The sequence below is a fragment of the Coturnix japonica genome, chromosome 14, assembly GCF_001577835.2.
Source record: "Coturnix japonica isolate 7356 chromosome 14, Coturnix japonica 2.1, whole genome shotgun sequence".
In the NCBI taxonomy this organism is placed as follows: domain Eukaryota; kingdom Metazoa; phylum Chordata; class Aves; order Galliformes; family Phasianidae; genus Coturnix; species Coturnix japonica.
In genome coordinates, this window is record NC_029529.1 from 3,312,475 (window position 1) to 3,325,586 (window position 13,112).

At 46.6% G+C, this 13,112-nt stretch overlaps 1 protein-coding gene across 4 annotated transcripts in view; it reads right to left on the reverse strand.

Moving 5' to 3' along the window:
• Window positions 1-1,739: 1,739 nt before the first annotated feature.
• TTYH3 (tweety family member 3) overlaps window positions 1,740-13,112 on the reverse strand; it is a 70,170-nt gene continuing 58,797 nt past the window's right edge. For 2 of the 4 annotated variants that reach the window (XM_015876786.2, XM_015876785.2), the window contains one exon: window positions 1,740-7,484. In XM_015876786.2, the coding sequence (XP_015732272.1) occupies window positions 7,469-7,484 (16 nt within the window). In that variant the 3' untranslated portion in view covers window positions 1,740-7,468. Of the gene's footprint in view, window positions 7,485-10,516; window positions 12,644-12,823; window positions 12,926-13,112 lie in introns of those variants that run through there. The other 2 variants (XM_015876783.2, XM_015876784.2) reach the window with 2 other exon arrangements.

A 13,112-nucleotide genomic window follows, 5' to 3' on the forward strand; every position in this document is an offset into this window, starting at 1 on the left:
GGTTTGTATTGCCCCCATTAGGTGCAGGGGATCACAGTGACAGTGCAGGTGCTGCTCCAGTTGCATCCCAGCGATTGTCTCATGCTTTCCAGAGCCAACACATGAAGGACAAGCTGACCATGGATGCACTGAGGCCAATACAGGCACTGACACCCCAAACTGTACTCAGGGCTGTGAGCGCCTGTCAGACTGGGAGACACAAGTCATCCTGGGGGGTCATGGGGAGTTTTTGGGGTAGGGGTTGTTTCTGCTCCCAGCCAGAGCATCCCATCCCATCCCATCCCATCCCATCCCATCCCATCCCATCCCATCCCATCCCATCCCATCCCATCCCATCCCATCCCATCCCGTCCCGTCCCGTCCTGTCCCGTCCCACCCCAATCTCTCCACAGCTGCGTCCAGATAATCTGAGTGATGATTTATGGGGTAAGATCATCTCATGCAGTGCTGTTCGGCTGGTGGGAAGAGGAACGGGGGTGGGAACAGAGCCACTCATCACTACATCTGCAACACCTCTCAGGTCCCTGCACAGCTGGGAGGGATTAGCGGCCCGTCCTGAGCTCTGAGCGGGGATCTCATCGTGTTCACTGCGGGCTGCTGTGCCCCATGGAGCCTGCTGGGGGGGCACAGCCCTGCATCCCGCACTGCTGCCTGCTCGCTCCTCCCGTTGCTGCCTCCGCCTCAAACCCTTCCGATTGCCGAGTGCAGGACTTCAGCATCCCCATGCGGTCAGGCAGATCCGCTTCTCTCCGTTCGTGCTTCGAGCTTTGCGAGCCTGTTCTGTCTATGCAGGGGGGAGTCAGGCTCCGAGAGCTGCCGGCTCGGGCAGAGTGGAACGAGGCGATAGACGGGGCTGTGCTGCAAGGCCCGAGGTGCTGCAGGCAGGATCGCAGAGGGCAGGACGCAATTTCGGCTGCCTGCTGCCTCCCCTGGGCTGGGGAACAGGGAAACCGGAGCCCTGGCAGGGAGAACGCACAAAGATATTTGAAAGCATTTCCCCAGGGCATCCCTCTGTGCCTTATCTGCGAGGATGGAGATCTAACGGACCACTACTAAGGCTGAACATGGGGTGAGGTTCATCTAAACACATTCCTCGCGCTCCCTGCCGTCATGCAGGCACCAGCCCTGCCTCGACCCAAGCAGGTGAGCAGAGCTTGCTGCACACAGCCAGCTGCCAGCACTGGGAAAGGGCACGGGCTGCTCCCATCCCTTGGAGGGTCACCACCTGGTAAAACATTCACCTGCTGACAGCTGGGGGCTTCATTTTCCCTCCTGCCATCAGCTGCCCGTGGCTGCACCCAGCCTGGTTTAATCAGCACAGGGCAGGGGATGGGAGATACAGGTGCTTCTTTTAGGGGAGGGGAGAGGCGAATCTGTCAATTATTAACTAAGGGAGAACAACTGGTTTCTGGTTGATTCACCTCAAGGTGAAGGGGCAGCAAGAAGCCCCTTTCTGCACCTCATCAGTGGCCTCACAGCTCACACAGCACATCAATAAATACTGCATTAACAGAGTTAAAGTCTCACTGAAGGATGTCAGCCCACCCCAGCAGGGACATCTGGGGGGCATCAGCTCCCGGTGAGGTGGCAGCCATCCTACATGGCACTTCTCATTCCCCCTCTACCAGCGATCTCACAGCTCTGCTGCTGCCCTCAGCCCATGGAGACACCACAAAGCAGGAGAGGTACCAACAACCCAGGCAGGTTTATGTGCAGTGTGAATCAATAAGTAGGAGAGGTGGTTTTATATCGTTTATTTTTAAAACATGAAACCCAAGCTGAATAGAAACCACAGAAATTACATTTAAGGTTTTTTTTTTCTTTTTTTTTTTCTTTTTTTTTTTTTTTTTTTTGTTTCATTTTAGTATTTGCAAACCGAAAAGTTACAGTAAAAAATAGCTACATTACAATCAATAGAACTACAGAATTAAAAGTAAAGATACAAAAAAATGGGCTCAATCCTCTTTAACCCTCACAATTTAAAAACATTTTGGGTAAGTGCAGGAACACTCCAAAGAAACTAGCAGGTCCAAAGTTAAAAACAAAAGAAAAACAAATTATATATATTTATATATTATATATGTATATAAAGTGGTGTGATATACAACCATTATGGTTAAGAAGAAAAAAAAAACCAGAAGAGTTACAAAAAGGCCAGGAACGTGTTCATCTTTAGGTTTCTGTGCACAGTGTCCAAGAAAAGAACTGCCCTCTGAATGATGCGACTACGACTCGTGGGGCTGCCCATACTGAGGGACCTGAGGCACGCGATGCAGCAGCGGAGCACCCGGACCCGACGTGGAGGACAACAAATGGAATGAAGCTGTATGGGGAGCCCAGGGCCCCCCCGGGACAGAGGCTGCTGGAGAAGTCTCTGTGTGAGATTGGAGGAGGAAGAGGAAGGAAGGAGTTTGGAATTGCATAGCGAGGAGCGATGTGGTATCAAATACGCGGAGCACCTAAGAGCTTCGTGCTACAGTTCTCCTCTTCTGGAAAGGAGTGTTTGGAACGTTCTGGTTGCATGGCCTTTATGTTCTGCTTTGGGGCTGGGTGAGCACCAGGGAGCTCCAGGCTCCGTGACAGCCCTTCTCTTGGGCAATGCTCACCACGGGGCTCAGCCTGGGATCACACTGTTTCCCCCAAAGCACAGACTGCTCATTAGCCATCCAGGCACTGCCACCAACACAGCTGACACTTCTGGAAGGAGTGGAGAAGCCACCTGTAGCTCAAACCCCCATCACTTCTGGAAAAGGAGAGCAGTTGTTGGTGAAAACAGAACCCACCTGGTTACAGGACAGATCTCAGCCCTGCCAGGTCCCATCTCTCAAGGTGTAAGAACTACTATCAAAATCTGCCAGAGGGCTTTTCCCCTCCCAGCCCAAGATGTTCAGTGGGTTACACTGACTGGTACTGGGGAGAAAACGTTGGCTTCTCCTTGCCCCCTGTGTAGGAAGTGCTGCAAAGACCCCTACTCACTTAAGGAGAAACCCACCTAACCCAAGCCTACATCAGGCAGGGTGGCTACATTCAACAAGCCACAACGCTTCCTTACTCTTCAGAGGGCTCAGCATGTGATTTCTGGTGCTGCTAGAAGGAAATGAGAGGACCAGAAGTTAAACATGGATTTATCCACATGGGGTATCTGTACCTTGCTCATATAGGTATGCACTCACTCCTGCCTGCTAACACCTGGCAGCACCCAGAGTTCTCATGAGCAATGGCCAAGCAGCCCCCTGAGAAAGCATTTACTCTCAGAAAAGCCAAACTTTTCATGTGAACACAACAGATTTTTAGGGAACAGCTATGGAAATCCTGACTTGGGAATCATTGAAATCCTCATGCACTGCGTCCTCCTCAAAGCACTCACATGAACATCTTTGCATCTTGGCTGAGATGACCGTACACGGAAAATTAACAGCTATCAAATGGAGAAAACTGAAAAAGGACAGGAGGGGAAGGGAGCACTCCATCCTTCACATTTGGATACATGGATGCACGCTAAAAACCTTAGCTTGAACCCTTTTATCAGCACATAAAATGAACTCAGTTTAATAATACATACAGGATACAAACACTACAGTTATATTCCCAAGACAGCACAAGAAATTCACAGCCAAGTCTTGATTCGATTTCCTTTACAATTACAATGCAGTCTTGAACACTGGACACGAGAGTCCAACATGCTATTTACATTTCACATTGTGGAGATGTTCGTGTGCTTGGAAGAGTTCTCAGTTTCAAAAGAAAAAGTCATTCACACATGATGATGCAGTGGAAATAAACCAAGCCAACCAGACAAGCCAATGACCACATTTGTGCTTCTGAAAAAGTAACATGAAGTGCCTTCAGTGATGCAGTTGCCTCCAGCTGGACGAGCCTCCCTCCTTCCGCAGTCAGTGAGGTGTCCAGAGGCCAATCTCAGCTCCCCTGAATTCTGGACCCCTTTGTCAGCAACCAGTAACATGATAAATGTTCTGATAAGGTCAGCTGGGACACACCGAGCGATGTGGCCTTGGCATTTTGTCACATTAAGAACAAAGACACGCAGTGGAAGAGAGAGAAATCTCTACAGCTTTCCCTCCTACAGCTTGAAGAGTTTGGACTCCCTCAACCATGTATGCCATCTAGAACAGATGAGTCTTTGCCACATAGCACCTGCTGTTCACTCGAGAGGGAGGCACAGAGTCTGGGAGATCTTGGCTTCTGAGAGTCCCCTCCTCAGACAAAATGTGACCATATGGATGAGACTGATTGCGTCGCAGCCATAAGAATAGGCAAAGGCCATCTGTTCTTCAGCAGATCTACTCAGACCAGCCTGCAGAAATGCCATGCTGTTGCTCAAGGTTCCAGTAAAAAAAAAGGAAAAAAAAAAAAAAAAAAAAAGGAAAAAAAAGTAATAAAAATACTAAAAGAAAACCAAACCATTTTGTCTGTGTTTCCTATCCAGCGCTCTGCACAGCATGCAGCAGGGCAGCAGAGTTCCAGGATGCTTTACAAAAGTGCAATATCCATGTCAAGTAAAGGAAGTGCTGGCTGGACAAAAGTACACAGCTCACACTGCAGTCATGTTATGCTGGCCTCCGGAGAGCAAAATGTCATCTCCAAAACATTCTTTCCAGTTATATTTTGAAGTCAGAGAGCACATATCTCCACATCTGTGCCTTGCTGCAACCCCCAAGTGTCATCAGGAGTTGTTCTGGGTGGTAAGGGTGGCTATGCCGAACCTTGGAAAGAAGCAAGTCAAGGTGGCTGCTGCATTAGATGCTACAAACAAGAGGCACAGGCTTCCCCATGCCCCCTGCTGCAGCAGGCGGTGCCACTGTGTCAACTCAGATGCAGCCCTTCCTAAAGTGCAGTCACACACACTCCAGCTGCATTCTGTACACAGCAGAGGCAATATACAGAAGCACTTGCCTTCACAGGACTCCCCACACCCTCCAGCTTCCAGAACACTTGCCTCCAGGGAGTAAGATCAGGCCACAGATTTAGGGTAGCCCCCCTAAAAATGATAACCTAAGTAGCAACCTGGACACCCTTGCAGTTTGGCCTTAAGATTGTTTGGGTTTTGCTTCTTTCTTCAAACCAAGGGGAAGGTTCTGCTGCCCCTGGATAGCAATTCCACACTTTGGACCCTGCAAGTTAACCATACTGCATACTCTACTCCTGGGTTTACTGGTAGGTTTTAGGACAGGGTGGAAAATCTGGTGCTCCCGAGCCACAGTGTCCCTCCATATACCCTGCAGCACTCTCCCTGCCCTTGTTATTTGATAACACCGAGGTATGTTTCAGTGTGAAGCCCATCAAGAGTGTCTGAAAGGCCTACTCAGTCCTGAGCAAGAAAATCCTGCTTCCAGAGATTTATAGTGAAGCTTACTCCCAAATCTCATCCTGTGATGCCTCTTCTTCCCTTTCTTTCTCATCCCTTTGAATGGTAAAAGCTGGCCTGTATCTTTTTCAGTCTGTTAGTGGTTTATCTTTTGGTGAGGAGCACAAAGCTTGCTTCCCACACAGCTGGTCCCCTTTCACAGCAAACGCCATCATCTCAGCTACCTGCGAGGAGCAATTCTTACCTCACTGCAAGAAGGCAACTGACTTGAGGAAAGGCAGATCGGTAGATTTTGCGCCTCGTACAGCAAACGTGGGATCAACAGACCCTGAGTCTGAACGTCACGGAGGTGAACATTAACTGCCTCTGCCAATGGCTCAGCTCCAGTTTGAGGGATATTTCCCACTCTGTTTCTTCTGCCAGTTACTTAATGCCACGCTCAGCAGCTACGCTGAGATGCCCCTGCTCAGAGGTAAAACAAACAAAAGAAACCACAAAGGAACATCATAGTTTCCCTACTGGAAGGCTGTTACTCTACACTACTACCAGCCCCTCATGAGGCAGACTCCTCTTCCAGTAGGAAGCTGCCAGTGCCTGTTGGAGCACTGCCCTTCAGTGGGAAGTACAGCACCAGTGGAGGATGTTGCCCTTTGCAGGCACCCAGCTGCCCCTTTGCAAGCTTTGTTCTGCCTCATAGCTAAAAAAATGCCTACATGTGCCTAAATACAGTCAGATAGTGGTTAGCAATGTGCCTTGAAAAACAAAAACAAGGAGAATAAAAACATGTTCTGACAGTCACGACGTTGTCCAGATGGCATTGGGGCTTCTGATTCTGAAGCACAGAGGATATACTGATGATCTTGTGAGTTTGTTAGGATTGTGGCTCCAAAAAACTTCCTTCAGTGCCAGTTCAGCAACCCTGTGCTGTAAATGGTGATAAAAAAAGGAAATGAGAAGAAAATCCAGCAGAGTTCACAGGTCACTCCTGCAGGGAGAGCTTGCATTTACTACAAATCCATCGGTGCTTGTAGCCCCTCTTGTTTTCACAAGCTGACTGTCCCATAAGACCTAGCACCAGAGAGCTGAAACTCTTAAGTGCAAAAATCCCCACCACAAAGTCTTTTCCTGGAAAAGTTTGGCACCAAGTGGGTGGTGGTTGGCTCCTGTTTGATCTGTGTCAGCCTGATAAAGGCAGCACCCTGCTGCAGAATGCCATCTGCAAGTACCTGGGCTTCCCTGATGGAGCAGAGAGGTCAGGTTCAGAGCAATGGACAGGGTAGTTAAATGGTGCTGGGATCCTCTGCTCCTCCTTGAGAATTCACATGCTAGCTACAGTGGGAAAGAAAAAGGCATTCTCTTAGTGGTTTAAAAACGAAGTTATCAGGGTAGTGGAGTGGGTTTTTTCCCTAGAATAGAACCACAGGCTCCCAGATTACAGTGGATACGCAGTGACAGCAAGAGGCTGGGTTTCCCTTCCCCATGCAAGGCATGTTGCCCACCACAATGCCATGCTGCACATCAACTCAGCTTCCCCTGGTTGTACGCTGTTGCAGACATTGAGCCTCTGTTTCTTCACCATTTGACAGACTGAGCAGCTCTGCTGATCCCATAGCAGATCTACCACCATCTTTCACCACATCCCTCTGGGGAACCAAAGGAGAAAAACTGCGGGCAGAAGATATTCACCAATGCTTTCTACCAGGTTACTCCAACAAAGCTGGCCCCAGGCAGGTGGAGTCCAGTCATCTCTCAGAGCTGCTTTGCCTGCACGCACTTGCTCTCTCTTGTACATCAGGTGCAACAAAGTGAAGGATTGAATGCAAAAGGGGCTTCCACTCCAGTGGGCAGGTACGAGATTAGAGGGGCGTTCTGAGCTGGAGAAACAGGAGCTGCTGCACTGGAGTTCGGGCAGAAGAGCAGGATCATTCTACGAGGACAGCACAGGGGCACAGCAGTTGGCACATTGTTTTGTCTGACTGCACATGTGGGTTCTTGTTGCTGTTGTTCTTTTTTGTTGGTTTTTATTGTGTTGCTGTTTTTTTTTCTTTTTTTCTTTTTGTTTTGTTTTTTTTTTTGCTTTTGCATCTTAATGCACACTGCCAGCATCTGGACGAGGTTGGTTGGTGGCGAGGTATTTGGCTCTCATGCTGGAGGTGTACTGGAGGAAAACAAGACAGGAAAACAACAAACAAACAAACAGAACAGAGAAGTCAGAATGAATAACGTTAGGACGGAACAACAGATTGCAATCACTTCCCAGCATAACATAGGCAGTGTTTGCTGCATATCAAGGAGCTGCTGGCTTGGTCTGACAAGCAAAGTCTCACAAGTCACTGTGTAGGTAGAGCAACACACTGGTATAGCCTGCTGTGAGGATGCTGGCCAGGTCAGTGCGCATGGGCTCATGATTTATACAAGCTCCCCACAGAGAGCGAAGTCTTATGGTCACTGAGTCAAAATGTGCCATATTTCACTTGGAAGAAGAAAGGGAAATGGAAATGATACAGATGTAAAAACCTTCCTCACTCCTTCATCCTTTTTTAGTCACGTTGCCTCTTTCAACCATGCCAGAAAAAGGAGGTTGAAAAGAAAATGGGTGTAAAGTTCATTGCATCTCTCTGCAATGAGGTCATCAGAAGATTGCATGCACCACAAATGGACACTTTGAAAGGAAAGAGGGGAAGAGTGAATCCCTGTGAACAATTTATGCCTGAGAAAGAACAGACACCACCAGACTGGAAACAGGCTGCCATCCAACAAGATATTAGCTATTTAATAGTTATCAGGTGGTTAATTATCCACCATGGCATGGGATCCAGCCTGTGCACCATGCAGTGGTAGACAAGACTCCAGCTTGGGGGTGAGAAAAGAAGCTCACAGAGGTGTGAGGTGCCTTTGGTTTGGGGGTTGTTTTATCACTTTTTATTCAAAGCAAGGTAATATCAAACAGTTCCCAGATGCTACTGAGATATCCTATCCAGCTTTGGATACTGAATGGAAAAGCGTGCAAACACATTGCAGTAAGAACAAGAGACTCTTTGTGTCAGTGTGTTCAGTGCTTCGATCATGGCCATGTTAATGCTTCTGGGATTCAGTTGCCACGATACTCCAAACCAAGCAATGAGGACAGGTGCTTTTCCCTCTTTTTAATACCAGCAGGAGCTTGAATAATTCTGTAACATCCACATCTTACTTCCCAAGAGTGCTCTTCAGCACACTGACTTATTATCACCTTTAAAACTGTACCACATAAAATAGCCAGTTAAGCTGGCAAAGAGACAACTGGAAGGCAGTTCCACACCAGGAGCTATGATTTATCTTGCCCGCTAGGAAAGAACATTATGAGGCATCCTCAGGCTTTCAAAAGCCTGGCTATTCAAAGGAGGTTTCAGAGAATTAACAGCATTTTCAGGTTTCCTTCACAGACCAAACCGGGCTGAACGTCTATACAATAGAAGATAGATACTGCTCCTTCAGCAGGGCTGACCCCATTGGCAGAAGATGAAGATACCTGTGGCTTATTTGCACACTTATCTTTTACTATCTTCCATAATTGGAAAACTTTCTGCAGAACATGGATCTTTATATAAAACTCTGGCCTAGAAACAGCATCTATATTTAGAAGACAAAGGGTATACATGTTCTTCCTCTTTTCAAGATGGTTGGGATTTTTTTTTGCCAGAGAGAAAGAAAAGGTAGAATACGCCAAGCTGAGCCAGTTTAAGGACTATATTCCACACAGTCTAAGAAATATGATTACTGTTTCAGAAATGAAGTTTAGGGCATTATTAATACACGAGACTAACTCAGAGGACTCAAAGAGGCTTAGAAGTCAAATAACTTTCTCATAGGATAAGCAGGACACATTCAGACAGTGTAATGTTGAAACTTCCAGCCAAGCATCATGCTAAGAAGAGCATTTTAGAAGGCAAAAATGCACCTGATTGCTCATTTTCCATTCATATTCCATACGCAAAGCATGGTAGGAGATGAGTATGAACAGAAAATTCACAGCTGTTAAGGTTTTGCAAGATGTATTTGGAAAAATAATCTCCTAGGATCACGGAAATCCTATTGATTCAGAGCACAACTTGCAGCATCAACTTTCTTTAGAATGTTAACAATCAAGATGGACCTCTTGATGAACCACATTATTGCAATGTACTCATTGTGGAAAGAGAAGTAGGAAAGAATTTGCTCCTTCCTCACCCAGGGAAAAAAAAAAAAGCCCACAGCAGCCCAAGTGTCACTGAAACAAAGCCATCAGGATCACAAGATTCGGACAGTCAAGCAGAATGCATTTTTACATTCAAACCTACCTGCAATCCACCACAAGAAACAAACCAAGACTCAATAGTCAGAGTTAGGGCTGTTGTTCTCTCCTTAACTCAGGATTTTTGTCCCTTTGAACCTTTTCCTATTACAGTTTGAACCGGTTACTCCTTCTGTTAAGGATATCTCCAATGGTCATGAAAAGTCGGGTTGAAAATTGGAAACAGAAATAGAACTTCCGCACTCCTCTTATAACCAGCACAGCTCCACAAGCATGCACCAAATATTCAGTAACCACATTAGACTCTCTGCATGAATGCTTTGCTCCACATGCTGTCAGCAGCAGTCTCTTATCTAAGCATTTTAGTGCCTCCTTTGCTGTGAAGCAATGGAAAGATGCTGCGGAATACACAGATCCCAACATCTGGACAGGCCAACAGATGGAGATGTATCAGCAGAAACTCACCAGTCGTATGGATATGAAACCAAAATATACTATTTGCTATTAAAATAACTTAGACATTAGCTTCTTTTTAAAAGAGGATCTGAAGACTTCTAAGCCTGAGCACAGTTTGGAGCTATGAAGTCTTGCTTCCTGCTCTCAGGTGACCAGGATACACTGCCTGACACAGCCATCATGCACGCAGTTGCATTGAGTTTCCTCTAAAGACTAGCTTGCATAAAGGACAACGAACATGCACAATGCATTGATTCTTCTAGTACTCTCAGCACCCAGGTGCCTATATGCCTTCTTGTACCCTTTTAAACACAGCAAGGAGGTCACTGCCTTCTCCACACTGTTAGCTACCCCAAGCAAAGGGCCTAACAAACTTCTTGCTGCTGTTCCTCCAGGTGGCTTGTGTTTGCCAACACAGCACTCCTCCCAGGCACTTACCAGTCAGCTACGACAAACACAGCTGATTGCACAAGAGTTTATTTTGCATCTCTTGAAAGAAAGAGAACCATTCACGTTTAGCCTTGTTGAGGGCATAAACTTTCATAGGTGTGGTTAGCGAGCACATAAGAGTGAGGTGATTAACAGAAGTAGCTTGCATACAAAGGAATCATTCATTGCAAAAAAATGATAATAATTGGTTAATTTTAGAGACCATACATTCTACCAAGTCCTGTGAACTGTGCAAGATGGTGAGCATTTCACTGCTAACAGAGCTGCTCTAAAAGATCACTTACCATGTGAAACCACGACTCCAAGTAAAAACCATTGACTACTTGTAGTTAAAATAAATACATCTCTTTGGCTATCCTGACTTTGATTCCCTGCCAGAGCTATTTTAGTAAGCCAATAAAAACCAAGGTTCCTGGAGTCAAGTTCTTAAAGGTTGATCCACCTTATAAAAGCTACAGCACAGTAAACACACAGGGTTTGGTGTCATTATGAATAGGAGGTACAACACGGAGGGATACAGCCAATTCCAGCCAGTGGGTTCTGAATTCAAAGAGATTTAAGTTGACCAAGTAAAAAGGACAGAGGTTCTGTTTGTTTTGTTTGTTTTTAAAGTCTTGGAAAGAATGCAATGGCTTTTTCTTAGCCCTGCAGACAGCCACATTAACTCTGTGTGTGACCTTAGGGAAACAAGACAGTAAAGACTGAAGTCATGTTTCAGCCCAGGGGACAATTCAAGCCTAGTATAAAGACCCTAGAATTTTCCCCCCCCCCAGGCAGTATTTTATTTCATGGGATAGACTCAGAAGCAGTTTTCTGACTTCACTACAATACCACCTGCATGAAGCAGAAAGACCACCATGAGCCCAGGAGCAGTCTTTACAAGGCTTGAGACTGAAGGTAGTTGAGACCCTTCCACGGGTTCCAGCACCATGCTTCAAGACAGGTTTGTGTTCATGCACCATGGCAGAGGACACTGAGACATCCAAGTCAGACAGCACGCTTCCCAGCACGTCACAAGACAGGCAAACAAATAGCAAGAAGCAGCAAGAGCACAGACCAAGCAGCAACATGACAGAAAGGAACCCAATGCAAGGCTAAGAGAAGTTCCAGCAAGAACAGCAGGAATGGAGGAATAGCAGATTTTTGGACACATCTTTCTGGGAATGGAATAAAGATAGGGGTCATTGACTGCACAGCCCAAAAGCAATAGCCCCTTTATTCCAACTGGAACCAGCATCTTCCAGTTACTGCATGGCTGTAGCTCTCTTGGCAGGGAGCACACTGTCCTTTACACCAGGTGAGCTGCCTGGGAGCTTTCATTGCACCCTCTATTTAACCAAGCTAAAAACTCCAAGGCCTAATGCAGACCATCTACTCCTTCTGTATGCAAGTGGCTTTCTAATGGACTACTGTGAGGGAAGACACACTGGCTATCTTGGAGACCATCGGCAACAACAGCACATTGAGAATTCAGACAGTGAAATGATGCTAAGGGGGCTCTGCTCACAGAGCCCATGGGAGATGGATGAAATGATTTGGACATACACAGAACAAACAAAACAGTAAAAGGTTTTGAAACAGAGTGAAATAAATCTTAGTGCTTATGCCTTAGGGAAGTTGTCTTTAAACTGACTCCTTTCTGACTTTAAATGCAAGGAGAAGCTGCACACAGATCTAACAGGCACTGAAACAACTCTTTAGGACAGGTCACCACTACCGACCAGAGCCTTTCAACAAATTGAAAATCCTACTGAGGAGCTTAAAGCATGTGGCAGATAAACATCTGTGGTTTGGGGCACATGCTGCTGTGAGCAGTCAATACAAAAAGAGCAGCAGCGGGGATCAAGGGAAGTCAAAAAGCTGAAATAAGAGAACTGGTCCTGACTGAAAAGTTACTAGATTGGTTCTTGCTATAAAGCAGCTTCTTGGGATGGGTTAGAATAGAACTTCTATTCTGCATTTAAAGTGCACTATTAATCCCACATTTAAGGAGTGTTCAGGACTAAGTGTTCAAGCTGCTCTCCAGCGTGCACTCTGAGGTAAAGCAGCCTTGGGTGAGCTGTTGTTGAGGCACGGGCCTCTGTCGCCATCACATCGAGCACCAGAAGCCTTTCCAAGGTTAAATCTGCTGCTTGAGTCTGCACCAGAGCAAAGCTAAGTAATTTTAACCCTTGGCAGGAGGGAATGGGGTGGGAGGTGCAGAGGAAAGGAATGTGAAGAAATAAAAGGCACTGGCCTGGGATAAACAGTGCAGGGATGAGGAGTGGTTGGGAGTGGAGAAAGGGGTTGAGCAAGAAGGACCTTTTTGTTTCCAGTACCTGTTCCATTTGCGGGCGCTGTTACCAGTATGTCCGTGCACTGTCCGAGGGCTTAAGCTGCCAGCTCATATGGCTGCTACTGTCCATGGCAGCCAAATACAACTGTGATGACGCAAGAAAGAGAGAAAAAGAGAGTGCAGCCTCAACGTGCATGAAAAATACAGTGCAAGCAAGTGAAACGCTGTGGTGTGTGTCAGTGACAAGGTGGGCTCTACAAACCTAAAGGAACAGCCCTGTGGCAAGAAGGAGAAAACAGAAGGAATGAGAAGAGGGAAAAAAACAAACAAAC